Source organism: Equus quagga, chromosome 12, assembly GCF_021613505.1.
Source record: "Equus quagga isolate Etosha38 chromosome 12, UCLA_HA_Equagga_1.0, whole genome shotgun sequence".
Taxonomy (NCBI): Eukaryota; Metazoa; Chordata; class Mammalia; order Perissodactyla; family Equidae; genus Equus; species Equus quagga.
In genome coordinates, this window is record NC_060278.1 from 88,270,916 (window position 1) to 88,298,166 (window position 27,251).

The 27,251-nt window shown below is 49.8% G+C and overlaps 2 protein-coding genes across 2 annotated transcripts in view; one reads left to right on the forward strand and one right to left on the reverse strand.

Moving 5' to 3' along the window:
* The first annotated feature begins 946 nt into the window (after positions 1–946).
* ERGIC3 (ERGIC and golgi 3) lies at positions 947–14,516 on the forward strand. The gene is made up of 13 exons (XM_046679596.1): positions 947–1,099; positions 1,236–1,306; positions 1,411–1,498; positions 1,721–1,840; positions 6,371–6,464; positions 7,352–7,517; positions 7,644–7,701; positions 11,998–12,029; positions 12,890–12,986; positions 13,064–13,128; positions 13,820–13,956; positions 14,030–14,085; positions 14,289–14,516. The coding sequence occupies exons 1-13, from the start codon at positions 1,012–1,014 to the stop codon at positions 14,366–14,368; spliced, it is 1,152 nt and encodes a 383-aa protein (XP_046535552.1). The 5' UTR covers positions 947–1,011; the 3' UTR covers positions 14,369–14,516.
* Positions 14,517–16,320: 1,804 nt separating this feature from the next.
* The window catches only part of LOC124248945 (fer-1-like protein 4), a 41,442-nt gene continuing 30,511 nt past the window's right edge, over positions 16,321–27,251 (reverse strand). The window contains exons 36-45 of the mRNA XM_046679617.1: positions 21,776–21,903; positions 21,407–21,577; positions 20,827–20,981; positions 20,080–20,240; positions 19,439–19,524; positions 18,121–18,219; positions 17,639–17,880; positions 16,884–17,164; positions 16,696–16,796; positions 16,321–16,594 (exon numbers count right to left, since the gene is read on the reverse strand). Of these exons, the coding sequence (XP_046535573.1) occupies positions 16,330–16,594; positions 16,696–16,796; positions 16,884–17,164; positions 17,639–17,880; positions 18,121–18,219; positions 19,439–19,524; positions 20,080–20,240; positions 20,827–20,981; positions 21,407–21,577; positions 21,776–21,903 (1,689 nt within the window). The 3' untranslated portion in view covers positions 16,321–16,329. The remainder of the gene's footprint in view (positions 16,595–16,695; positions 16,797–16,883; positions 17,165–17,638; positions 17,881–18,120; positions 18,220–19,438; positions 19,525–20,079; positions 20,241–20,826; positions 20,982–21,406; positions 21,578–21,775; positions 21,904–27,251) is intronic.

Genomic DNA, 27,251 nt, shown 5'->3' on the forward strand with positions numbered 1-27,251 from the left:
ATAGCACCTACCTCCCAGGGTTGTTCTGACAGTAGAATGGATTACAGCAGTGGGCATATTGTCGGTTTTCAGTTAATACAAGTTAGTCCTTTCTCTCTTTCCCCAGCAAAATGCAGCCTGAGGGTAGAACGGGGACTCTGGCATTGCTCAGCTTCTCTTGAGTCAGACTGCCACAAGGCACCGGGCTCCAGTGTCCCTCTTCCTCTTCCCGGACGCGTTCCCTAACCTATCGTGTCAGTCACTTTTTCCTACAGACTCTCCCAGTCTCCTGTGCCACCTCTTATCAAAGTTCTGGTCTTTCCTCATTGAAATGATTTGAGCCCTGCACCTCCAGGAGCCATGCTCACCAGAAGCATTGAGAGGCTGTTTGAGTAAAACCAAGCCCAAAGGCCCTGGCTCCCAGAGTACTTTCAAGTGCAGAATAAATAGGTTTGGAATCAGGCCCTGACTTTAACTGGCTGTGATCTAGGACAAGTTACTTAGAGATAAAAGTCACACCTACTTTCTACAGCGGTGATTCCCAAACTGTTACTGCACGGAATTACTTGGGAGTCACTCCTAGAGTCTCTGATGCAGCAGGTCTGTGGCGGGACCTGATAATTTGCATTTCTAACCCGTGCCCAGGGGACAACGAGGCTGCTGATTGGCGACACTTTGACAACCATTGTTCCAGGAGATTCCGAGAGTCTGATGTGAAACTCTCGGCGCAGTTCCAAGCGCAAGGCAAGCGAAGCCTGTTATTACTGTGTCTACCCCGAGGAGCCCTCCTCCGCTCGCCCTGGTTCACACATGACTCCCTAACCGCAGGAGCTCTTCCCCGCTGGCGGCGTCTACACAGCCGGCAACGCCGCGGGCGGGGCGGCGCGAGCGAGAACTCGGGTGAGGGTGGGGCCAGACGCGCGCGCCAACGCGCATGCGTGCGGGAAGAGAGGGGGGCGTGGCTCAAGCTCCAGGCCGGAAGCGGGAGGCTGCAGGGGCCGGCCGGCTGCGTCCCCTTTCCGGCTGGTCCCCATGGAGGCTCTGGGGAAGCTGAAGCAGTTCGATGCCTACCCTAAGACTCTGGAGGACTTCCGGGTCAAGACCTGCGGGGGCGCCACCGGTAGGCCGCGGCGGGGCCCGGGTCATGGGGAGAGGGGGGTCCTAGAACTTGGCCGAGGCGCCTGGACCCTGCCGGCCTGCCGGGGGCTGAGGGAGCGGAACCGAGGCCATCCTGACCCTCGCTCCCTGCCCTGCAGTGACTATTGTCAGTGGCCTTCTTATGCTGCTACTGTTCCTGTCCGAGCTGCAGTATTATCTCACCACTGAGGTAAGGGGCGGGGCCTAGTGCGTGGGCGGGGCTTGGCCTTCTACGGGTGGGAGTGGGATAGGAGAGGCATGGGGCCAAATCTTACTGAGGTAATGCTGCCCCAGGTGCACCCTGAGCTCTACGTGGACAAGTCACGGGGAGATAAACTGAAGATCAACATCGATGTATTTTTTCCGCACATGCCTTGTGCCTGTGAGTACTTCACCGTGGGTGGGAATTCTAAGTCTCAGGGTTCTCAGGTGGGCTTCCAGATTCACACCTGCAGTCTTAGGTTCCAGACTGGACCCCAGGACAACCTCCTTCCCATAATCCACTGCTGCCCCAAGACAGGCCGAGTATCCCCTTAACCCTCCAAACGCACAGATTCCTTTGACCCTAGGATCCCAGTACCTCACCCTGACTTCCTGCTTCCAGATCTGAGCATCGATGCCATGGATGTGGCGGGGGAGCAGCAGCTGGATGTGGAACACAACCTGTTCAAGCAGCGACTGGATAAGGATGGCATCCCCGTGAGCTCAGAGGCTGAGCGTCATGGTAACTGAAGGGAGGGGGCCAGATCTCAGATCCCAGAGCTGAACATGTCCAAGCCCTACCTTCTGGCAAGTGGGCTGTGGCCAGCCCAGTGACAAATGAAGCAGCTAGGACCCAGAGAAGTCAAGTAGCTTGCCTAGGGTCCCCAAACTATTATGAATCAGAATGGGCTGAAATCCAGGCTTCTAGCCTCTATATATTGAGTCGAGTACTCTACCTGGCTATCATTCTCAGAGGTCCCTATCCCTGCCTATTTTGATTTGAGTAACAGAAGTTTGACGATGGGTCCTATGTACGGTTCCCTTGGCAGAACTCCTCTAGATGGACTCAAGCATCTCTGGGTGTTTGTTTCCTCATCCCATTGGCTGAATTCAGCCCTTAATGCTCCTCCCCTTTAGAATGCAGAGTGGCTTAAGGTTAAGAGTTTATGTTCTTGAGTTAGATTGCCTGAATTCAGATGTAGTTTTGTCTCTTGCATCTGTGACCTCAGCTCTAAATGATGATAAACACTAGTACCCACTACATGGAATTGTAGGATCAAGTAAAGTAATATGTGTACAATGCCTGGTACAGAGTATCTGTTCACTTTTAGCTTCCTTTCCTCTCTCCAGGCAGCCTCCCATGTCCTCCATTAACTCAGTTTCCCACTGTAACAAAACCCTTCTCAAACTACGATTTTTCACACCTTAGGGATTGCTCTGTTGGTGAGCTTTATCATTCGTTTGTTCAATAAATGTATGTGGAACACCAGGAAAACCAACAGAATTTGCTGTAGGGTTGGATGTAGGGTGGAAGAGAGCAGAGTCAAGGTTGATTCCAAGGCTTTTGGTCTGAGCACATGAATGACTTGTGATGGAGATGACCAGAGAAGAAGAGGATTTTTGTGTGAGAGAGGTGGGGAAATATTATATATCCACTACTATGTAACAAATTACCCCAGAAGTTAATGGCTTAATACATCAGTTTGCTGTTTCAGTTTCTGTGGGTCAGGAGTTCGAGTGGCTTCGTTGGGTGCTTCTGGCTTAGGATGTCTCATGAGGTTGCAGTCAGGCTGTTGGCTGGGGCTACGGTCGTATGAAGGATTGACTGGGGTTGGAAGATCTGCTTCTAAGAGGGCTCACACAGATGGCTGTTGGCAAGATGCCCCAGTGCCTTTGCCACATGGGCCTTTCAGTAGGGCTGCTTGAGTGTCCTCACAGCGTGGCAGCTGGCTTCCCCCTGTGCAAGTGATCCAGGAGAGAGCAAAGTGGAAACCACAACTTCTTTTGTGACCTAGCCTTAGAAATTGCACACCATCATTTCTACGATATACTAGTGGTTATACAGATCAATTTTATTCATTATGGGAGGGGGGTCTACATAAGGATGTGAATACCAGGAGATGGGGATCATTGGGGACATCTTGGAGACTGGTCCCACAGGGGAGGATCAGGATTTGGGCGCAGATTGCAGATTTGAGACATGTTAAATTTGGGATGCCCATTTTATACCCTAGTAATGTTAAGGAGGCAGATGTACCAGTCTAGGCTTTGGAGAAGGGCTGGAGAAATAAATGTAGGAGTTATCAGCTTAGTGGTATTTAAAGCCACTGGTCTAAATGAGAAAACCTAGGGAGTGAATATAGATAGAAGAGACGTCTAGGGACTGTACCCTGGGCCCCTCCAATATTTAGAAGTCAGGAAATGAGGTTCCAGGAAGGAAGATTGAGAGGGATTAGCCATTAAGGTGGAAGAGAACCAAGAGATCTCCCAAAAGCCAAGTGGAGGAAGAGTTTCAAGAAGAGAGAGTGAGCAACTGTGTCAGAAGCTACTGATCGTCCAGTAAAATGAGAACTGAGAGTTGACCATTGCAGTTGGCAACACAGAGGTCATTGGAGACTTTCAAAGGAACAGTTTGGATATTGTTGGGGATGAAAATCTGGCCAAAGAGCAGAAGAGCAAGTGGAGATGTCAAGTATTGATGACCGTTCCAGGAGTTTGGCTGTAAGAGAGAGCAGAGAAGTGGGGTGGGCTGGAGGAGAGTGTGGGAGAAGGGGTGGGTTTGGTGCTAAGATTAAGTGAGATTCTGTTGCTTCTCTTAGTGGAAATTGAAAGCAAGATCATTAGTTAAGAGTGAAGAAAGTGGAAGCCTGAGATGAGAGGAAAAGCTGTAACTTAGTCATCTCAAGGAATGGGAGAATGAACCAGTTAGTGAAATGAAGTAGGATTGCCAGGCAGTCTTCAGGCACAGTCAAGTAGGCACAGAGAGCTGAGTTTAACTAGGGTTTGGGTTTTGCTAGGCTGGTACAATGAAGGGAGAGAGGAACAAGTAAGTTGTGGATATGTGCAAGAGAGTAATTACACCAATGGACCATAGAATTTATTTTCCAGTTTTATTGAGATAGAATTAAAATATAACATTGTGTGAATTTAAGGTGTACAACGTGATGATTTGATCTACATATGCCTTGTAAGATGATTACCACAGTAAGGTTGGCTAACACGTCCATCACCTCACGTGGTTACCTTTTTTGTGTGTATGGTAAGAACAGTTAAGATCTACTCCCTTAGCAACTTTCAGGTTCCCAATACAGTATGGTAACTATCGTGACCATGCTATACATTAGAACCCCAGAACTTACTGATCTGATAGCTGAAAGTTTGTGCCCTTGACCAACATCTCTCCATTTCCCCTAACCCCTGGCAGCCACCAAAATACCTGTGTTTCTATGAGTTCAGCTTTTGTTTCCGCGTATAAGTGAGGTCATACAGTATATGTCTTTATCTGTCTGACTTATTTCACTTAGCGTAGTGTTCTCAAAGTTTATACATATCGTTTCAAATGGCAGGATTTCCTTTTTTAATAGCTTGATAATATTCCATTATATAATTTTATATATATATATTCCACATTTTCTTTATCTGTTGATAGGCACTTAGGTTGTTTCCATGTCTTGGCTGTTGTAAATAATACTGCAATGAACATGGGACTACAGATATCTCTTTGAGATACTGATTTTTATTTATTTTTTAATATATATCCAGAAGTGGGATTGCTGGAACATATGGTAGTTCTATTTTTAATTTTTTGAGGAACTTCCATGCTGTTTTCCATAGTGGCTGTACCAATTTACATTCCCACCAACAGTACAGAAGATTTCGCTTTTCTTTATATCCTCACCAATATTTATCTCGTTTTTATTTATTTTTTGGATGATAGCCTTTCTGACAGGTGTGAAGTGATATCTCATGGTTTTGATTTGCATTTCCCTGATGATTAGTGATGTTGAGCACCTTTTCATGCACCTGTTGGCCATTTGTATGTTTTCTTTTGAAAAATGTCTATTCAGGTCATTTGCCCATTTTTAATTGGATTATTTGTCCTTTTGCTATTGAGTTATATGAGTTCCTTATGTATTTTAGATATTAATCCCTTATCAGATATATTATTTGCATATATATTTTCTCCCATTTCGTAGGTGCCTTTTCATTTTGTTTCCTTTGCTGCGCAGAAGCTTTTTATTTTGGTGTAGTGTCAGGTGTTTATTTTTGCTTTTGTTGCCTGTGCTTTTGGTGTCATATCCAAGAAATTATTGCCAAAACCAGTGTCAGGGAGCTCTTTCCCTCTGTTTTCTTCTGTATGGTTTTATGGTATCAGATCTTACATTTAAGTCTTTAATCCCTTTTGAGTTAATTTTTGTGAGTGGTGTAAGATAGGGGTCCAGTTTCATTCTTTTGCATGTGAATATCCAGTTTTGCCAACACCATTTATTGAAGAGACTGTCATTCCCTGTTTGGACCATGGAATTCTAATAAGAAGGGAATTAAGGACATGAAGGGGTGATAGTGTCAGTGGTTTTAAATAATTAGTGGATCCTGGGTTCCAGAGATAGTGAACTGGAAAAATAAGGCTACATAGTTGAAGACTGGGATAATTGAAATTGAATTATGGAAAGTTTGCCATAATTGGTAATGATAAGGTCTAGGTATGAGCACATAATGGACAGCTGAGGTGTATGACAAAATTAAAAGATTATTGGAGGACAGGAGGTCAGGGTATTGAATATTGTAATCACCAGTTATGATGGAGTAGTTAGAGAGAGTCAGGGAGCCGAGTGCCAAGACAGAGGTCCGAGAAGCACCCTGGTGAAGTGGTCAAGGGCATAAGCTTTAGGATGAGAGCTGAAATCTGCCACCTACTGTGTTGCATTGAGCAAAGTTACTTCTCATCTCTGAGCCTCAGCTTCTTCTCAAGTGTGGCAGGGATCATAACCTCCTCCTTCCTAGAGTCACTGTGGGGATGAAGAGACGATAGATGTAAAGTACAGCGACCTGTACTCAGCTAATGCTTAGTATTCACTGTTATTGTTTTATTACTATTACTTTTATTAAAAGAAATATATGTGTAGAAGCATTTGTTGCCCAACACATAGTATGCACTACATAAATATTAACTATTGTTATAACTTTTATTATTCCCAAGCCATGGCCAAAGGGCTTGTGCTTTCACTGTGTCTGCCCCCAGCTGATGGCGCTGCCTCTGCCTTCCCCTTAGAGCTCGGGAAAGTCGAGGTGAAGGTGTTTGACCCTGACTCCCTGGACCCTGATCGCTGTGAGAGCTGCTATGGTGCTGAGACAGAAGACATCAAGTGAGCCGGACCCTGGGGGCGGGAGGGAGCACCAGGGCTCATCCTGACCTCTGTGGGACTCTGACGGGGAGGTCAGACCAAGAATTTAGAGGAGATGGAGTGTGTACCTTGATCACTGATCCTGGTGTAAGCATCTGAGGCTCTGTGCCCAGGCCCTGACCTGGGGATAAGGCTAAAGTGCTCCCTGCTCTGGTTCAGAGGTGGTCTCTGGAGTCCAGCTGCCTGGGTTCCAGCCACGTGACTTTGGGCCAAAGCACGTAATCTCTCTTGTGAAGGAGGGTGGTAATAACACCTTTCTGGTAAGAGTCACGTAAGGATTAAATGTATACCGTGTGTGAAGCTCTGAGGTGGAAGGCCCAGCCAGGTTATTAGGCCCTTGATGTGTGGCAACTGCTGCTGTATTTCCCAGGCCCTGACCCCTGAGAGGCTGATTCCGCAGGACTGGGGTGGGGCCTAGGGATATATATTTTTATATATATACATTTTTTAATATATATATCTTTATATATATATAAATAAATATGTAAATTTTTAAAATATATATATCATAAATTTTTTTATTGTGGTAAAATATATGTGACATAAAATTTACCATTTTAACCATTTTCAAGTGTATAATTCAGTGGCATTAACTATATTCATAGCATTGTGCAGCCATCACCACTATCTGTTCCAGAACTTGTCATCATCCCAAACAGAACAGGAATATGTATTTTTCACAGTCCCACTCCTGCCGAGGAGACACACTTCGAGGACATTTAGTGGTCAGGGATGAGGCTGACGGAGCCTTCATTAGTGGGCACAACTGCTCGTGCTTTATTTCTCAAGGTGCCAGCACTGTTTTCATGCCTCTTTGACCCTCTCACACCACACCGCCACTCCTGCAGGTGCTGTAACACCTGTGAGGACGTGCGGGAGGCATACCGCCGTCGAGGCTGGGCCTTCAAGAATCCAGACACTATTGAGCAGTGCCGGCGAGAGGGCTTCAGCCAGAAGATGCAGGAACAGAAAAATGAAGGCTGCCAGGTGTATGGCTTCTTGGAAGTCAACAAGGTACAGGAGGGACCTAGGCAGGGCAGGGCCAGCTGGGCTGTGCCACTGTGAATCAAGGGTCCAGTCAGGCCCTCAGGAGGCGAAGGGAGGAAACGGCTGGAGAATTAGAGGGAATATCCCCTACAGGTGGCCGGAAACTTCCACTTTGCCCCCGGGAAGAGCTTCCAGCAGTCCCACGTGCACGGTGAGTGATCCTGCATCAGCCGGGGAGGGTTAGACCTTGGACACCTTGGCGAGTTTGAGTGTCCCCTCACCTGCCTGATGTTCCTTTGTCTTGGCCCAGAGCAGACCCTCATTGCAGGGCAGCAGTTTGGTACAAGAGTTGGGAGCACAGGCTGAGGAACCAAAAAGTTTCTTAACCTTTTTGATCTTTAGTTTCCTACTTTATAAAATAGGGATGGTACTTATCTCCTCGGGTGTTTGTGCAGGTTACAGATTATAGCACAGAGCCCGGCTGCTGGTAGGCACTGTTTAAAAGGCAGCCCCCAATATCAGATGACCTGTGTGGGCAGCTTTGGGGGAAGCAGAGCTGGGGTGGAACACAGGTTCTGCCGCTCCTGGGTTATGTCATATTTGGGAAGTAGTGAGCCCTACTCAGTTTCTTCTGGAAAATGGGGCTGAAGATACTAGTACCTCCTTCACAAGGGTGTTCACAGGGATGAATAAATGAGGTTTATTCTCATTCATTTATTAATTCATGTATTCAGTAGATATTTAGTAATTCCCTGCCATGTGCCACTTGCTAGTCTAGGTGCTAAGGATACAGCAGTGAACAAAACAAAGTCCCTGCCCTCAGAACATTCTAGTAAAGAAGCAGACAATACACAAGTATGTAAAATATATGGTATATCAGATGCTATTAACTAATATGAACCCAAAAAAAGCAAGATAAAGATGACGGAGGCAAGGGCCTAGGGTGAGATGAGATGGTGTGTGTGTGTGCTATTTTATATAAGCGGGTCAGGAAAAGACTCTGATGGGGTGACATTTGAGTAAAGACCTGAAGAATGTCTGGGGTCTGGATGTGGGGGCCGGGGGAGTGTTTCAAACAGAGTAAATAGCAAATGCAGATCCGTACGCTGAGAATGTGCTTGGTGAGTTCAGGGTACAGTAAGAAAGTTAGGGTGGCCGGAGCAGAGTGAGCAGAGCAGTGGTTAGAAATAAGGTGAGAGAGGTAATGGGGCCGTGTCATGTGGGGCTGGAAGAGCATTGTAGGGTCTTGGGCTTTCATTCTGCGTGACACGGGCAGTCAGTGTGGGGCTCTGAAGAAGTGGTGTATGAGCTGACTTAACTTTGAAAAGGTAAGCAGTGCTCTGCTCTGTGGGGAAGACTTAGGGGGAAAGGACAGAACCAGAGGGGCCAGTTAGGAGGCTATTGCAGTGGTCAGTCCAGGCATGGGATGTTGGGTGCTGGGCCATACTGGTGGTGGAGGTGGTAGGAAGCGATTGTGTATATTTTGACAGTGGGGCTGAGAAGAGTTGCTGATGGATGTGAGGGGTAAAGGAAAGAGGAGTCAGGAATGACTCCAAAGTTTTGTATCTGAGTAGCAAGAAGAATGAAGTTACCCTTTAGTGAGGGGGCAAGACTCAGAGGAATAGGTTTAGACATTTGGAGTTGGGGGGTGTAGAGCAGGTGTGCAGCTTTTGACATGTTCAGACCAGTGGGATTTGGGTATCCTTTTGGACACCCCAGATGTCAAGTGAGCAGTTGGCTATTCAAGTCTGGAGTTCAGGGGAGAGGTCTGGCCTGGAAATAGAAATGTTGGAGTCATCAGCATATTTAAAACCATGGGACTGGATGAAATCGCCCTAGAGGGGAGAGTGGATGGAGAAGACGAGAGCTCGCAGAACTGAGCGCTGGGCCTCCTACATTAGAGCACAAGGGCATCAGGAGGAAGCTACAGAGGAGACTGGTAAGAAATGCAGTGCAAACCAAGAGAGTAGTGTCCTGAAAGCCAAGGGACGGATGTGTTTCCAGAGCCACATCAGAGCTTCTGGATGTGGAGTAAGAATTGCCCACTGGGTGTATAACATGGCAGTGGTCATTTTGACCTTGACAGCAGTTTGGGTGGAGTGCTGGGAGCACCCATAGAGTGGGTTCAGGAGGGAATGGGAGAGGAATTGGAGCCAGTGAGTGTGGACAGCTGATTTGTGGAGTTTGCCCTAAAGGGAGGAGAGAGTGGGCTGTAGCTGGAGGAAAATGTGGAGTCAAGGGAGGGTTTTGTAAGATGTATGATGTAGCAGAATGTTAATATGCTGTTGGAAATTACCTACTAAAGAGAGCAGAAGTGATGGTCCAGAGATGAGAGCAACAATTACTGGAGTGAAGTCCTTGAGAAGGAAAAAGAAGAATCTGGTGCCTTAGAAGTGTAGAAAGCCCCAACTTGGCAACAGGGGGAAAGGCAGACGGTGTGGGTGCAGGTCAGTTGGCAGCCGGGTGATCTGGAAATCACCAGGAATTGTGACCAGGTTGTATAAGAGAGGGTCATGGCCAGTGGTGGCTAGAATCCTTGAGAAGCGGCATGGGCAGATGACCTGTGTGTGGATCTCTAAGTGGTTAAAACAAGTAGGGATAGTTGGTAGTACAGTTTGCTGTGAGCTGCAAAGCTTGGAATTTTTAGGGAAGATCGAGGGACAGTGATCTTGAAGTGGCATTACAGAACAAGGAGGAGGACAGGAGTGGGAGAGAAATAGTCACCACTTGGGGGGCTGTAAGGAAAATAGTACCTTCAAGGAAGAGCCAGGCTGTGGGTGGGGCAAGAGGTAAGGAGAATGTTTAGAGGTTGAAGATATAGGGGTTTTGCTGATTAGTAACATGGTCCCCTAGAAGGGTGTGGGAGGGACAGGAGTCGAGATCATATTAGGGGTTGTCCCAAGCCACATTGTGACAAGAGTCCAGGAGATGAGAGATGGCCTTGCAGTCCTGAGCTGCCCAGGGACTAAGGTAAGCAAGAGTAACAGGGCCAGTGGAGAGAGTCCTGCTGGTCTTTAAGGCAGTTTGTAGTGGTGAGGCTGAATGTTGGGGAGGGGCAGGGAGGTGAGTCTGGAGCCCCGTCTTTACTCTGGAGGGGGCTGGTGGTCTCACTGGGATTGTGGCAAAGCAGTTAGTGTCAAGCTGTCAGCATAGGGTCTGTAGGCACTTAGTGGGAGGTGGTGCCGGGAGGCGGCTGCAGCATCTCTGCTTCTCCGCCTGGGCTGTTGTCAGAGTCAGGAAGTCAGGAAGCCGGGGCAAAGGTGCTCTGTACCCTGGATGGATGTTCAAAACACAAAGCTACGGTTGCTTGAGTCTAGAGATCTGGCGGAGGTGAAGGCCAGGGAGCAAGTTCTTGACACCCTTGTTGATTTGGTGGGGGAGGAGGGAAGCTTGTAAAGTTTACCAAGTACTTTTCTATCTATCCATCTTAGATCCTACCTGGTCCTCAGGACAGCCCTTTGCAGAGGAAGTCACTGAGGCCCAGAGAGGACAAGTGATTTGCCCAAGGTCACATAGCTAGGAAAGTGGCTCTTTGGACTCTGCGTCTTTTGTTCTTTCTAGGCCACCATACTTCTGCCTCCAAGACCATTTGCACTCTTCCCTGGCCAGGAAAGGGCTCCCTTGGGGACGGGACTAGGAGGAAGCTTGTTAGTTGAGTGCCCACCCTGCTGCTGAGGCAGGAATATTCCAGTCTTCCCTTCTGCCGTGTATCTTGCTCTGTAGTTCTCATTGTGAAGTTCTGAATCTTTTTTCTCTTCCTTCCCTCTCTCTCCCTCCCTCCCCCATGCTGCAGTACATGCTGTGGAGAGTAAGTGGCCCTGCCCTTAGGGAGGCCAAGCCCCCACTTCTGGGGCAGCCTCCTCTCCCAGGATAGGGGGAGGTTTGGATGGGCCTGGGGTTGGGGCCTTCTCTGGCCTGGCTGCTGGGTGGCTATAAAAAGCACTGGGACGTATCTTTGAGATGGGCTTCCTTGCAGCGGGAGAGATCAGGGTTAGAAGGCTGGAAGAACTTGTTCTGGAACGGATGGTACAGGGTACCCATGGATTTCCTTTGGGGGGCTCTCAGGGTAGGGGCCGAAGAGTCAGGGAAAGCACTTGGACAACATTCTCAGGTCCCACCTCACTTTGGGGTTCAGTGGTTGGCCATCACCTCTAGTTAAGGAGAGACCAAAGTCAGTGGGTTTTGTTTCCTGAGATGCAAGCAGGGCCTTGGTGGAAGTGAAGGCCAGAGTGATGCCCTTGAAGGGCTCCCTGTGCACGTCAGGGAAAAAAATGGAGTCTGTGTTCTTAAGACCCCTGGGGAGGGCTTGGACTCGCCCACAGGCCCAAGGCAGGCCTTTTCTGGCTGGCCCCCAGCAGGACCAGGCTGGGGTTGGAATGAGGGGTTGAAGAAGAGCCGGGCGGGTCACACTCCAGAGAGAGGAGTGACGAGGCCTGAGCGAGGACTCTGAGGGAGCCAGGAGGCTGGTCCTGCTCCACCTGGTGACACCTTCTCCCTTCTCTCCTAGTCCATGACTTGCAGAGCTTCGGCCTCGACAATGTACGTACCAGGTGGAAACCCTGGAGGGCGGGTGGGGGTGGGAGACTGGTTGCTGCCTTCATTTCTCTGTAGGGACATCCTGGGATCGGGGAGCAGATAAAGAAAAATATACCATATTCTGACAGGGAATCCAGTCTGAGGGCTGAATAACTGGGAGTGACTCTTGGACTGAGATCTGCACAGGCTCGAGACAGGGGGATGGAGTTGGATGAGAGCTTCCCAGGCAGAGGGAGCCTTGGGCAGGGTCAAGAGGGAGGGGGTCACTTCTCAGGGACTACGGGGCTGGTGTAGATGGATGAGGCTGGAGAGATCAGCAAGGACCAGACCACACAGGACCCAGGGGCCGTGCCGAAGAGTCTGGTCTTTCTCTGGAGAACAGTGGGAAACTGTTTGCCTGCTTTAACCAGGGTCGTGACATAATCAGATTGGCATATTTTTAAAGATCCTTCTAGTGGCTGAGTTTGATATAGACTGGAGCAGAACAGGAGCAGGAGCTGGGAGATCTGGGGCTCCTCCAGCCTTTGGCTTCCCTGGCTTGAGACCTCTAGGCAAAGCTAGACCTGCCACACAGGGTCCCTGCCCAGTCTGTGTTTGCCTAATGTATGCATACAGCCAGAACCTCAGACTCCGGAGCCCCAGGAGCCTGCAGACTCTCTGAAGGAGTTCCTAGGTGGGGAGTGCAGGTTCCCGTCTCGGTCAGATTCTCCCAGGCAGGGCCTGTCCCTCCTGCCCGCATCTCCACCCAACCACTTTCCAGACCCCGATGACCCTGTCTGCTACCGTACTCTACAGCTTTGGATGGGGTGGGACCTGTTGGAGCCTTAAATACTCATAGGCCCAGGTGCTGGTGTTGCTTACAGATCAACATGACCCACTACATTCGGCACCTGTCATTCGGGGAGGACTACCCGGGCATTGTGAACCCCCTGGACCGCACCAACGTCACCGCACCCCAAGGTACCAGTCTGGGAGGTAGCCCCCAGCTACCAAAGTGCTGCCCAGCACCCATGCCCAGTGTTCTTTTCTCCCTGCAGCCTCCATGATGTTCCAGTACTTTGTGAAGGTGGTACCCACAGTATACATGAAGGTAGATGGGGAGGTGAGTCTGCAGGAGCTCAGATATCAGAGTCCCTTCAACCTGGGAAGTGGAGTGCTGCTCTTATCCCTGTGTGATGGATGATAAGCTGAGGCTCAGAGAGGGTAGGTGACTTGCCCTCACAGCCAGAGTATGGGCCCAGGCTGTTGGATTTCAAAGCACTTGCTTTTTCTACTTGCCCAAACTGCTTCCATCTGTTCTTTTGGTGTCCACTGTCTGTCTGCCTCACTGTGCCCTGTGGTCTGCCCTGGGCTGGGGGCTAGCCAGGCCAACCCTTCCTGGGCCCCCTACTACCCTCTCTGCTGTGGCCTGTGGAGCAGCATCTCGCCAGACTGCTAGAATGCATGGGACTGAGAAGCAGAGGAAGTCAGGCCCAGACTTGCCAGGAGCTCATGGTACAGCCTTGGAGAGTAGCTTCTCATCCCTGGACCCCACTGAGAGTATCCACCAAAAGTAGCCAGGATCGGTGAACTGTAAAGAGCTGGTGACTAGAGGGGAAGCTGGGGTGGTGAGGCTGAGATTGGACGTCTAGGTGGTCCCCACCCTTGCAGTGTGCGTTACCAGCGTGGGGCCTCATGTTCTCCTCCACACAGTCAAGGCACCACAGACAAGGGGCAGGAGCAGAGGTCAGGCTGAGGAGGGTTGGGACCAGGTCGTAGACCTTGCCCTCCCCCAGACTTCCCTCCCACCCCAGGTGCTGAGGACAAATCAGTTCTCTGTGACCAGACACGAGAAGGTCGCCAATGGGCTGATGGGCGACCAGGGGCTTCCCGGAGTCTTCGTGCTCTATGAACTCTCGCCCATGATGGTGAAGCTGACAGAGAAACACAGGTGAGGGTGGGGAAAGGGGGGCCTGGGCCTGCAGGGAGTGGGGATGCCTGCTGACCCCCCACCCCTCTGCCAGGTCCTTCACGCACTTCCTGACGGGCGTGTGCGCTATCATCGGGGGCATGTTCACAGGTTAGAAGCTCAAGGGTGGCTATCTGGGGTTGGGGGCGTGGTGGGGAGTGTAAAGCCTGGGCGCCCCCCGGGTTTTGATTGGGGGAAGAGGGGTACCTCCAGGGCCAAGGGGAGATATTGGCCTGGCCAGTTAGGTGACAGGGTTCTGGAAGTCAAGCCAACGGCCTAACTGGGCCAGTGCCAGCCATTGTCTCTCTCACCAGTGGCTGGACTCATCGATTCGCTCATCTACCACTCAGCTCGAGCCATCCAGAAGAAAATTGATCTAGGGAAGACAACGTAGTTGTCCCCTTCCCCCTCTGTTGTTCCCTCTTTCTCCTGTTTCTCTTTAGGCTTGTGGCCATTTTCCCAGCCTCTTTCCCCACCACCCAACCCCTACTCGGAGAGTCAGTCGCAGCCCCAGGTTGATAAATCTGTTGATTGTGATAGTACTCACTGGTCTCCGTGTGGTTCTTGGGATGGGCTGGAGCCTGGGAACAAACCCTCATCACAGCTGCTTAGTGAAGGTAATCAGAACTGACAAATCGGGGCAGGTGCCCTCTGGGAGCCCCACATGGATGTCCCCTGGTTAATAGGGCTTTATTCAAACCAGACTGGTGTCTACCCCACAGCCCTGTCCTTAGTCCTTCCTCTGCTTCAGTCTTCGGGCCTTTTGGGTTCAGCCCCAGGGCTGAGATGGACCTTTCCATGTGAACTTCCTGGAGCCACCATGGCCCCCAGTCTCGTGAGTGTCGGATGCCTGTGGTAGTAGGGCCCTGGGTGCAGTCTGGGGCTTGCCACCTCTTCAGTGATGGCTAAAGCTGGGCCCCCCACCACCACCCTGGGCTCAGTCACCTGATCCCCGTCTGTTCACTCACCCTGCTCCATGCCAAGCCCTGCTGGCTGCTGGTGCTGAGAGGGGTCTAGCCAGGTCCTGTGCAGTCTCCAAGGTGGAGACAGAACTGAAGAAAAGGGAGGGAAGGTAGCAGTGGCCATTCTGGAGCAGGGCCAGCATCAGACTCCAGCTCTGGACCTAGTCAGGGCTTCTCATTATAGCCCTTTATACACGTGGAGAACCAGGCCCTGAGACCTCACACTGCACAACCCAGGGAATCAGGGACATTAACAGCTGCTTAGTTCATCCAGTCATTTCTCAGGGAGTTTCAGTGTAAGACACTAGTAGGGGGAGAAGCAGAGAGAGGACAGGAAGCAAAGTAGGCCAATGATAGCAAAACCTTGGAGGTAGACAGACCTGAGATCCAGCTCTGATGTGATGATCATTTAGCCATGTGACCTTGGACGTGTTATTTAATCCCGCTATGGGCAGCAGTCTCATCTATAATGTGTAGGTGATACTGCCAGCTGTAGTGAGCCTTCTTTTTTTAGTCACTCAGGAACCATTCCCACTTGTTAATGGCGTCCTGAATTTCCTCTGGGAACTCCCTGTCCACCCTGTCAGCTCGTGGTTGGGAGGAGGGTGGGTGTCCCACCCTAAGCTCCAGAGAAGGGCCCCATCCAGCATATCCCACTCCGCTGGCCACAGCGACCCAGTCAGGCTCTGTCAGGACTAGGAAAGCTTCCTTTCCTTCTGGATGTGAATATGGAGGGACGTGTGGTTGCTGCAGCCATCCTGCACTTCCAAGAGGAGACTATCTGTGAGTGAGCTAGCCCCCAGAGGACAGCAGAGCTGAGCCCAGTTAGTGAATCATTGTGACATCATTTGACCCCTGTGACGAGGTGCACCTGAAGCCAGCTAGCCAAACCCTGGGAATTACAGCAAGGAGAGCCAAAAAATTCCCTTTTTGCTTATGCCAATTTGGGTTGGGATTTCTAGCACTTGCAACTAAGTGTCCTAACTGATTTGCCAACTCTCAGGGTTGGTGAAGAATAAACAAGTTAATGAAGTATGGGAAGTGTTTAGCTGTCATGGAATGGCAGAGGCCATAGATTAGGTGAGAGGGACCCAGCCATTGGCAGGAGCAGGAGCAACAGGTGGGCTGCTCAGAGGGCATGGCACCTCGGTGGCCAGGGGTCCTCAGCCCTGGAACCTCTTGCCAGGTCCTGTTCTTCCCAGTGGCAGGGCCTTGTGGGCAGCCTTCCATCCCTGTGTATTCATTCATCCCGTAAATCCCCAGCACCTGAGGTCACCTAAGAACGTCTCTGTTCTCTGCCCCCGGGGTTATTCTGAGCAGCACATATTTAGGCATCAGAGTGGATGCATGATAAGGTTTACTCAAAGCAAGCAGTGAAGTCGGATAGCTCATATTAGTGGGAAGGACTGCCAGGAGTGGGAGTTGAGGGGTTGGCATTATGGGATGAGTGTCCAAGGTCAGTGTCACGGGGTTGGTGGAGGGGGCGGAAGATGACCTGGCTGATCTGGCCAGGCATGGTGTAGAAGACAAGGAGGAGGAAGATGGTGATCAAGGCCAGCAGCAGCAGCAGCACCAGGATGCGCCAGTACCGGCGTAAGATGAAGAAGACGAAGGTCTTCAGTGGGTTCACAAACCAGTTGAACGAGGTTTTGGGGCGGCTGTGTGGGGAAGGTGGCATCAGAATGATGAGGAAGCCCCTGGGCCGCCCCCATCTCCCTTTCCTCAGCCCTGGCCTGGACTCCTCTGCCCCCCAACTCACTTGGGCTTCTCTAAGGGCTCAGGCTCCTTCCGCCCCTTCCCCACTGGCCGTTTCTCTGCCTCCTCCACAGTCAGCAGCTCAAATTCTGCCTCAACTTTCCCCTAGAAAAGGGGGAAACAGAAGCGAAGCTCTTGGGCGGGCTCAGGCCTGGCCCTCCGCTGGCCTGTCCCTGCCCTGGCTGCACCCACCGTGAGGATGTACATGTTGCCGCCAGAGTCTGAAAATTCTAAGTCTTCTGGCCGGCCCTTCCTCCTCTTCCTCCGCCTCTTCTTGCCAGCCTGCGCCTCCCGCTGCTCCCGCTCCTCATCCTCCGGCTCCCGCAGCTTCACTACAGGCCACCAGCCCCGCAAGCGCCGGGTGCGAAACAGATTGCACCTCGGCCCGGTCCCGTCCTGGGCCAGCCGCACAGAGCAGAGCTCGGGGCCCCGGGCCCCACGCACCATGTCTGGTAGCTGCAGCTCCAGGGAACCTGCAAGTCCAGAGCTCTCCGGGTTAGGCAGGACATCAAGGTGTATCTGGGCCAAGGGGGAGGAGGCGGCACAGCAGGACACAGTCAGGGTATCAGACAGCTATGGACCACACACCACAGCCCAAACGTCAGCAGCTGTCAGGCCCTGATGAAACAGGGCCAAGGACCGGACCAGATTGCCAAAGCAGGGTCCACGGGCCATGGAGTCAAGAGTCCAGAGTGACCTGGCTCAGGTCAAATCAGAGGATTGAGTCGGGGACTTTGGATGGGAATGGAGGTTATGGTGCTCAGGGCTGAATAAATTCAGTAACTAGGCCAGAACACAAGGGTTAGTGACCTAGGGTCTGAAACCCAGGTTTCAGTGTTGGGCTCGAGAAGAGAACCTCAGGCCAGTGGGGTAGGGCCAGGGGGGCAGGGGCAATGAGGGCAGTAATTGGGGCTAGGGGTTGAGGTAGGAAGAAGGCTAAGCAGTACCAAGGAAGTCGTTGGCGGAGATGCGGTCATAGTCCCAGACCTGCAGGACCAGCACAGCCGGCTGCCGGAACTCGGCCTCCTCCAGGGCGAAGGGTCCGGGCTTGCGCCGGACGCTCACCTCCCGCTCCGTGGGCAGGTAGTCGAAGCGGAATACGAAGCGCCAGTTGAAGTTCCCCTCCCCAGTCAGAGAGTTGAAGTGGACGTCTGTCTCCTGCTTGTCGTGCTCCAGCCCCTTCACCCAGCTGCAGCCAGGGGAAAGGTGCAGGTGGAGGGGGTGGGCAGCAGTGCTGGGACCAAACCCAGAACTCGGCTCCTCACCCAGCTTCCCCTTGGCTCACCCAGCATGCCAGTCCCTTCCCCCAGCTCCAGGCACAAGAGAGGGCCTAGGGGACAGGGCTCTGGCTCAGCGCAAGGGCCTCAGCCCCTGTTTGCTATCTCACCTCAGTCTACAGCCATCGGCCCAGCCCCACCTGCAGGCCTACCTTTTCACGTAGATGTCACTTGACATCTCTCCAGTGAGCGGGTTCACATCATCCAGAACCACATCTTCCGTGTTCCAGATAATGACTCTGAGCTCGTAGCTGGGGGATGTATTGGGAGAGGGTTTTTAGACTCATGAGAGGGGTCCTGAGAGGGGCTGCAGGAAGCGGGAAGGACCCCGGCCAGGGCCACTGACATTCACTGAGCACCCGATACCAGCTGGGTGATCAGGACATCTGTGTTCCCTTAAAGGGACAGCCCCAGGTATCACCGACTCCCCTAGCCACAGCGGATGGCACCAGGAATGGTCTGCTGACCCAAGCTGGGCCAACAAGTTTCTCTCCCCCATAAATTTGGAATCAGAACCCTGAAAGGTCGAGTTGTGTATCAACAGAAGCAGAGTTGGAGGCACTGCAAGCCAAAGTGAGGTGCAAGCCGAAGTTTTAGGGTACAAAAGAGAGAAAGCCAGTCTGCAGAGAGAAGTGGGTGAAGGAGCGACAGAGTGGTGATGACAGCACATGCTCCTCAGGGACAGAAGGAGGGGCTGCAACATTCTTGATCCTACCCCAAATAGCCCTGTCCTTGACTGTCATGAGCTTCCTGGATATCTCTGGTTTTCTCTTGCATCAATTTCCCCTCATTTGTTGACAGCACCCTGATTTTCTGTTGGTGACCCCTACCCCCATGCCCACTACTGACAATCTGTGTGATTCTGGTGGGGCAGACCCACCCCTACCTGGCTGCAGAGGTGGGTACATCACCTAGGATATCACCTAGGACTGGTCAATCAGCATATTACAGCCCCCTGACCACAATGATTGGTTCAGGGATCAGCATTCAACCCAAGCTGGTCCAATGAGAGTCAGCCCTGAGACTTTTGCTCTAAGTAGGAAAGAGGTGTTTATTTTTCTACTCAAGTAGTCTAGTTGGTAAGATGTAAGCCCAGCACCATTAAAAGGCACCTTGCCTCCGGACTGCAAAAGCCTGCTTGAGAGTGACACCAAGGAAAGCAGAGCCCAGAGGTAGAAAATGACAGATTGCTGACATCTGAAGTACATACACCCCACATAGAACTCCACTCAGACTAGCTCAGGTAGGAAGGGGGTGTATTGGTATTTGAACCCTTTCAGGTGCAAGTGACAGACACCAAACTCACAATGGCTTATGAAAAAAAGGGAATTTAAGGGCTCTCCTAACTGAAAAGCCTAGTTCAGTAGCCTCTGCCTGCTTTACTGAGGGCTTCGGTTTTCAGAAGGGCCCTCATAGGGCAGTCCAAGATACACCCACCCCATGGGAGGAGAGGGCAGGACTCTCTCTCACCTGACTGGCTGCCGAGGCTTGATGTCAACCGGGGGTGGAGCAGGCACATCCCGAGGGAAGATGTCAATCCACATGTGAAGTGATCCCTGGGGACACAGGAAGAGGCTGAAGGGTCTTGCTGGGGTCCCCACCTCCCACGACAGCCCTGCAGCCAGTGACTATGCCTTGCCCCAGGTAGAGAGAAGAGCTGGGGTCAAGAGTGCACAGTCAGGCAGATCCTAGGAGATGAAGATGAGGGTAGAATCTGAAGTGAGGGTTCCAGGGTTGAGGTTAGGTTAGGGGTTCAGGGATGAGGCCCCAGAAGTGGAAGGTTGAGATCAAAAGTAAGATCTGGTGTTCCCAATGTCCAGATCCTAGGGACCTGGGGTAGAGGTCAGGTTGGGAGTGCTAGGTCTGAGCCTTGGTGGCCCAGAGTGGGTGGGGATCCTGCAGGACCAGAGGTGGGGGTGGGGGTGTGGGGTCCAAGATAGAGGTCCAAGACTGGAGTGGGGATACTGGGGACCAGGATCAGAAGCCAGAATCAGAAGTGGCAGAGTGGTGCCCAGGTGGAGGTCTTGGGGAAAGGGCATCCTGGGGCCCCAGGGTCCAGGACCAAGTGGGAGTCCTGGGGTTCTGGGGTTGATTGCTGAGCCCTCCTTCACCTGCAGCAGCCCCGGGCTGCGGGGATGGTAGAGGGGTCGTGTTTCTACGTGCTCTGGTACCAGCTGGATCCCAAGCTCTGGCATCTCCTGCCAGCGCTGCAGCACCAGCAGAGCCTGGGCCTCCTCAGAGACCTCACTTGCCACCTTGGGGCACCCCCCACCTGCAACAAAAGGTGTGTGAGTGTGGGTTCCACAGAGTCCCCAGGCCTCCTCCCTTCTTCCTCACACCCCTCAACAGAAGCTCTAAGTGGAGGCAGCCGCTGCGTTAGACAAAGCCCGTGGGCAGGATGGCAAGTGCACAATGCACAGAAAGTGGGAGGATGCTGCTGTAACAACTTTTGCCAGCGAAAAGCCAGCAGTGAGGGGGACAGTGGTATTGGAGGGGCTGTGGCCTTTACACAGACCCTGTTTAGAGACAGATCACCAGCCATTTATGAGGCATGAGCTCAATTCTGCAGCCACATCCTGTTGTATGGTATCCCCTATGGGCCAATCTGTGTTCTGGGAATTCAATTAGCTAGGGTTCTGAGGGTCCACTTTGGCTTTTGGGGATTTCACACTCACCAACAAAGACCATTTTCTCCCCACCATCCAAGAAGCTCATCCTTACTCGGCCAAACTCACTCCCTCTGCTTGCAGAAGGAGGGGGCTCTTTTGGGAGCACACTAGACTGGGCACCAGGGGGCCCCTGTACCTTGTTCTATCACCTTGCTCCCTCTGGACTGTCCAACAGAGAGGGGCTGGTACCTGGCAGCATGGTCTCAGGCGATGTCAGAAAGACTTTGCTGCCCACCTTGACAGCCCTGGCTCGATATTCAGGACTGGGGAGGCCACAGCGTTGGCACAGACCCGCCAGGATCTGCGAAGGCCGGAATGCATCACGCCAGGCATTGTACCCGTCCCTGCGGGCAAAAAAAGGAAGATGCCTCTGCTGGGGCTGGCATATGGACACAACTGGCCACAGGGGCAGGGATGGGGACCCTTGAAGACGTGGGATCCAGATTCATAACTCCAGTGGAAGACAGATTAATCCTTGCTTATGGTACCCATGAAAATCAAAGATGTATGCCAGGTGCTCCTATGAAGGAGATACTGATATTATTACTTTCATTTTGCAGATGAGGAAACTGAGGCTCAGAGGGGTCAAGTGACTTATGAGCTACATAATTCCAACTCCAAAGCCCAGGTCTCGACCACTAAAGCTCTAACGTCTTAGTCACGGGGTCCCCTTCTGTGAAATCAGAGAATCTAGAAACACCAATGGGAATGTGAACTTGAACATCTTTGGTCAGACTCAGAATGGCTCCTGAAGGCTTGTCAGACTCACACGTCATACTGGGAGGCCAGCCCACAGTTTGCCCTGTGGTGGCTGTAGAATCGATTTTCCAGATCAATGTGGGTCTCCCCGATGAGGTCGTCAGAACCCACAAGGTCATGATCAAACACAGCCACTGTCAGCTCCGGTTCAGCAGGGAGAGAGATGCTGAGCTCCAGGACCCTGGCCAGGAGGAAGAATAGCTGAGGCCACCTCTATGCCCTAGGAGGCGGTCTTGTGGGGGTAGGGGTGTCAGGGGTCTCAGCAGCCTCTGACCATTCTCCCACCATCACCACGCCAGCTGCCTGAGTGGCAGCCCGTGGGCCACAGGGTCAGATGATAAAGTCACTCCCCATTCCCAAGCCCGGGGACCAGCCTCACTCTCCAAAGATGGGGTTCAGCTGCTTAGGGATGTAGCGCTCCTTGGAGTCCTGACGCTCCTGGCCAGCGCTCACCACCACGTAGGGGTCTGCTTTGCCGTTGGGGTCCGCGGGAGCCAGGTTGGTAGCCTAGGGGGACCGTATGGGGTGGAACTGAGAGAAGTGTCATTGTCATGACCCAAGGTTACGCTTGCTGGACCTAATCTCAGATTAAGTGTAAGCAGGAAGTTACCAAGCAGAGATCTCCCACCACAATGAGTTGACTGAGAGACTGGACAAGATGACTTTTATTTTCTTTTAAATGTATTATGAAATACATAAGAAATGCAAATAGGCATAATGAAAAATATAATGAAACACTGAAAATTTGTGGAAAGATGTATAAGAGCTTTACTATCCAATTCATAACTTTCTGTATAGTTTGACTTTTATTTTTTACAATGAGCATCTGTTACTTTTTTAATCAAGAGTATTTTAACTAAATAAAAGAATCACACAATGTGCATATATGCCCAGCTTGTTAAATAAAACACTACCAACAAATGGAAGCCCTCTGAACCCCTTACCTGATTTAATTCCCTTTCCATCCCTGAAGTAGCCAGAAGCTTTACTTGGGGTTTATCACTCACAAAAAAGGTAAAAGTACTTTTACTACGTATATATGCATCCCTCAGCAATAGACAGCACCAGTTTGCATGTTTTTTAAACTGTATATATTACATTTTTTCTGTTTTGATAACTATATAATTTAGTAAATACATAACATATATAAATTATTGAAGTATAATTTATATACAGCAATACACTTTTAGTGTTTTTACACCCCTTCCTGCAACATATGAGAGTTCCAGTTGCTCTAACCCTTTACTAACACTTGGTATTGTCAGTCTTTATTATTTTAGTCATTCTAGTGTATTTGAAATTGTAGCTCATGTTTTAATTTGCATTTCCCTGATGACTAAGCATTTTGAGCATCTTGCCATATGCTTATTGGCTTTATGTATATTTTCTTTTGTAAAGTGACTGTTCAAACCTTTTGCTCCACCATTGAGTTTTTAATTTGAAATATTACACTTTTAATTTCTAAAAATTCCATCTGGTTCTTCAAATTTGCTCTTTACTTTTGTTATTTTTTATTTATTTATTTTTATTTTTTCCGAGGAAGATTAGGCCTGAGCTAACTGCTGCCAATCCTCCTCTTTTTGCTGAGGAAGACTGGGCCTGAGCTAACATCCGTGCCCATCTTCCTCTACTTTATATGTGGGACACCTGCCACAGCATGGCTTAATGAGCGGTGCCATGTCCGCACCCGGGATCCGAACCAGCGAACCCCGGGCCACCAAGCAGAACGTGGACAATTAACCGCTGCGCCACGGGGCCAGGCCTGCTCTTTACTTTTAATAGTCTCTTGTTTCTTGTGCATTTTAAATGTATTCTTTCATCTCTTCAAACATTTCATATATAGTTATTTTATGTTCTCTAGTCATTCCAATATCAACGACCCTGGGGGTGTGAATCTGCTGTTATTTTTGCTATTCTTATTCACAGTGGCTTGTTTCTTTGTAATTGGGTACTTTTTATCTGGACTCACACTAAGTTAATCTCATCCTGAGGGCCCAGCCTGCAGGTGCTCTCCGCCAGGAAGGGCTTGCTTTTGCTTCTGCCCAGCTTCCTGGGCAAAGTACCAACCTGCAACCACTTTAAATGAAATCCTCCAGTTGAGGTTTGGGGCTCACAGAGATGGTAGGAACTCAGGCCCAGAACTGTACTAGAGCTGGCCTGTGGTCATGGATGCTTAGGGGAAATTTGTCCCCTATAACCAGTGCCAAGTTTCAGACAGGCAAGTTTCCTTGGTGTCCCCTCTGTCTTACAAGTTCCTGTTCTTGTTCATCCTTATGCCGAGGGTGTAGCCTTGTGGGGCTCCGCTTTACGTGAGGTCTTCCAGTCACACTCCTCCCCTGGGCTTTATCTTCTGTCCCCATTGCCTGTCAGCCATCTATGGGAACGCTGAGGTCTCCAGGGTCAGCAGTAACTGTGAAAGCAGCTTTAGCACTCACTTATCTCGCAAGGTTCCTATGTTAACTCTATCTGCTTATTTTCTTTATTCTGGATACTCTGGTATCCAGATTGGGGCTTTACTGATCCTGGAGAGACTGCCCTTCCCAGGGCTAGCTAATCCTAGAGTTAGTGAACAATGCACCTGTTTTATATACAAACAACCAATCCAGAGCCCATGCTCTGAACCTCCTCTATTTGGCTCTTATTCTCCAGGAAGTAATATTCCTCTGCCCTAATCACCCCAGGGCCAGGTACCAGACAACTAGAGACAGGGAATAGTCCCTGTACGCCAGAGCCCACAGGAATTATTCAAACTAACCAATCCTAAGCCTGCTTACCCTGCCTTGTCTTTCCTGCAGGAACCACAATAAGGGCTCTGCCCCTCACAGGCCCCTCACTCCTTCTGCCTCCTGACTGACCCTGGTGCTTCCCTGTGTGGCTCTGCACGGTGCAGCATCCTCCCTCCTCTTGAGAACTGAAACAAACAACAGACTATCCTTTCAATGACAATGGTCTCCTGATCTGTTAGCCTCACCATACATGGCCACAAAGAAAATCCTGGGTACACTTTAAAATAGCTCCTGCTTTTACTTCGGGTCCTGCCCAAAATCACTTACTTTCTTGGAAGCTCAGCATTGCATTTAAAAGATTTTTTTCCCCAGTTTTATAACATATCTTTATGAAAGATGTTTTAAAAATTTTCCCCAGCATTTTTAGCTTTTGGTGAGCGGTGCAAGCTTTAACCCTCAGGGTGGGCCCTGCCACCTTGAGACACAGACTGGGTTAACCCTGAGCTCTGCTGAGTGATGTCCTCTCCCCGCTCTCTTGTGCACACTACTTCATCTGCACAGCTCTCAGACACTCTTCCAGCCTTCCTGTGGTTTGCAGTTTAAATGCTCTGATTTCATAATTGGAAGCCGGATTTTTGTTTGTTCTCTTTGTTTTGGGATGATTTTCAAGAAGAGGAAGGCGAAATCCTCTGTTGGAGCCATCTTCCACAAACTGAGAATCATCCAACTTGCTTACTTCATCCAAATTTATGTTGGGAGGTTTATCCGTGTGGATACATCTTGCTGCAGTTTTATCCATTTAACTGTAGTATTTGTTATATGACTGACACCCTCTCTCTCTCCTATTTAGGAACACTAACACTTTAGGTTATTTCTAAATTTTTTATTATTACAAATAATACTGGAAAGAGCAATTCTTATCTGTTTGCTTATACATACATGTAAGAATTTCTCGAAGATTATTTCTAGAAGTATACTTACTGGGTATTGGCTATGAGAATCTTTCATCTTTTTAAATATTGCCAAATTGTTCTCTAAAGTTGTTATTACATAGTAATTTACATTCTGTGGCAGGCAGAATATTGTGCACCCTCTCCCCCTCCACCGCCCCCTGCAAGATGTCCAAGGACTCATCCCCTGAGTTTATGGATATGTTACCTTACACGGCAAAAGGGACTTTGCAGATGCGATTAAATCAAGAGATGGAGATGGAGATGAGATGGAGAGATTGTCCTAGATTATCCAGGTGAGCCCAGTGTAATCACAAACGTCCTTATAAGTGAAAGAGGGAGACAGGAGAGTCAGAGATTTGAAGATGCCGCCATGCTGGCTTTGAAGATGAAGGAAGAGGCCATGAGCCAAGACACACAGGCTGCCTCTAGAAGGTCAAAAAGACAAGGAAACAGTTCTCCCCAAGAGCCTCTAGAAGGAATGCAGCCTGCCAACACCTTGATTTTAGCCCAGTAAGACCTGTTTTGGACTTCTGCCCTTCACAACTCTAAGACAATAGATCTGTGCTGTGGAAGTCACTGAGTTTGCGGTCATTTGTTATAGCGGCCACAGAAAACTCACACACCTTCCCACCAGCACTGCGTGGAACTCCACAGCCTCCCCAGACCCCATCCAGTAGCACTGCTAATCTTGCCAGTTGAAAGGAGGAAATTGCTTTCTCACGATTTCAATTATTTGCATGTCCTGATTACTATTAAAGTTTAGGATTTTTTATATGTTTATTGGCCATTGGAGTTTCTTCTTTGGTCAACTGCCTTTTCATATTTTTTCTCAATTTTTCTTTTCTTTTTTGTCTGCTTCTTATAGGTTTGTAGGAGTTATTACGCATATTGCAGACACTAACCGTAAATTGATTATGCATAGGGCAAACACCTTACTCCTGTCTGTGTCCAGTCTTGTCACTTATTTTAAAGTTTATGGATGCCCAGAAGTTTAATCTCAGTGTAGTCACATGTATCATTTGTTTCCTAATTTATGGTTTGTACTCTTTTGCATATTAAGAAAACTTCCCCCCACCCAAGATCATAAAGATATTTTAATATTAGCTTACAGTTTTGCTCGTTATAATCAAATATTTTATTTTGCTGGATTTTTATGTGAATGCTGTAAATTAGGAGTTTAATTTTATTTTTTTTCCACATGGGTAAGAAATTTTCATGGGACCACTTCTAGAACAGTCCCATTCCCCGCCCCCAACTAATCTGCAGTGCCAACTCTGGTATAAATTTCCATCTAAGTCTGGGTCTGGTTTTTTTCTTTTGAGGAAGATTAACCCTTAGCTAACATCTGCTGCCAATCCTCCTCTTTTTGCTGAGGAAGACTGGCCCTGAGCTAACATCTGTACCCATCTTCCTCTACTTTATGTGTGGGATGCCTACCACAGCATGGCTTGATGAGCGGTGCCATGTCCGCACCTGGGATCTGAACCGGCGAACCTGGGGCAGCCGAAGCAGAACGTGTGCACTTAACCGCTGTGCCACCGGGCTGGCCCCTGGGTCTGTTTTTTTTAAAGATTTTATTTTTCCTTCTTCTCCCCAAAGCCTGCTAGTACATAGTTATATATTCTAGTTGTGGGTCCTTCTAGTTGTGGCATGTGGGACACTGCCTCAGCGTGGCTTGATGAGCGGTGCTCAGTCCGCACCCAGGATCCAAACCAGTGAAACCCTGCACCACTGAAGCAGAGCGTGCAAACTTAACCACTTGGCCATGGGCCGGCGCCTGGGTCTGTTTTGTTAAATTTCTACCCTGTTGCCATCTTTCCCCCCACTGCTCTGCAGTGCCAACTCTGGTAAAAATTTCCATCTATGTCTGGGTCTGTTTTAAGTTCCTACCCTGTCCCATTGGCCTATTTATCTATTCCTATGCCCAAACTACACTGTCTTAATTACTATAGCTTTGTAATAATTCTTGTCTCCCTACATCGTTCTTCAAAATTGTCTTGGCTATTGTTGGCGCTTTGCTCTTCCATAGAAATTTTAGAATTAGCTTGTTAATTCCAGGGTAGCAGCTCTCAGCTTCATGCCTGGCTTATGGGAGACACTATTATGTACTATTTGAATGCTACCTTGATCTCATTCTCCCTGTTTCCACCCCTTTACCATTCCTCTCTTTAGGTAA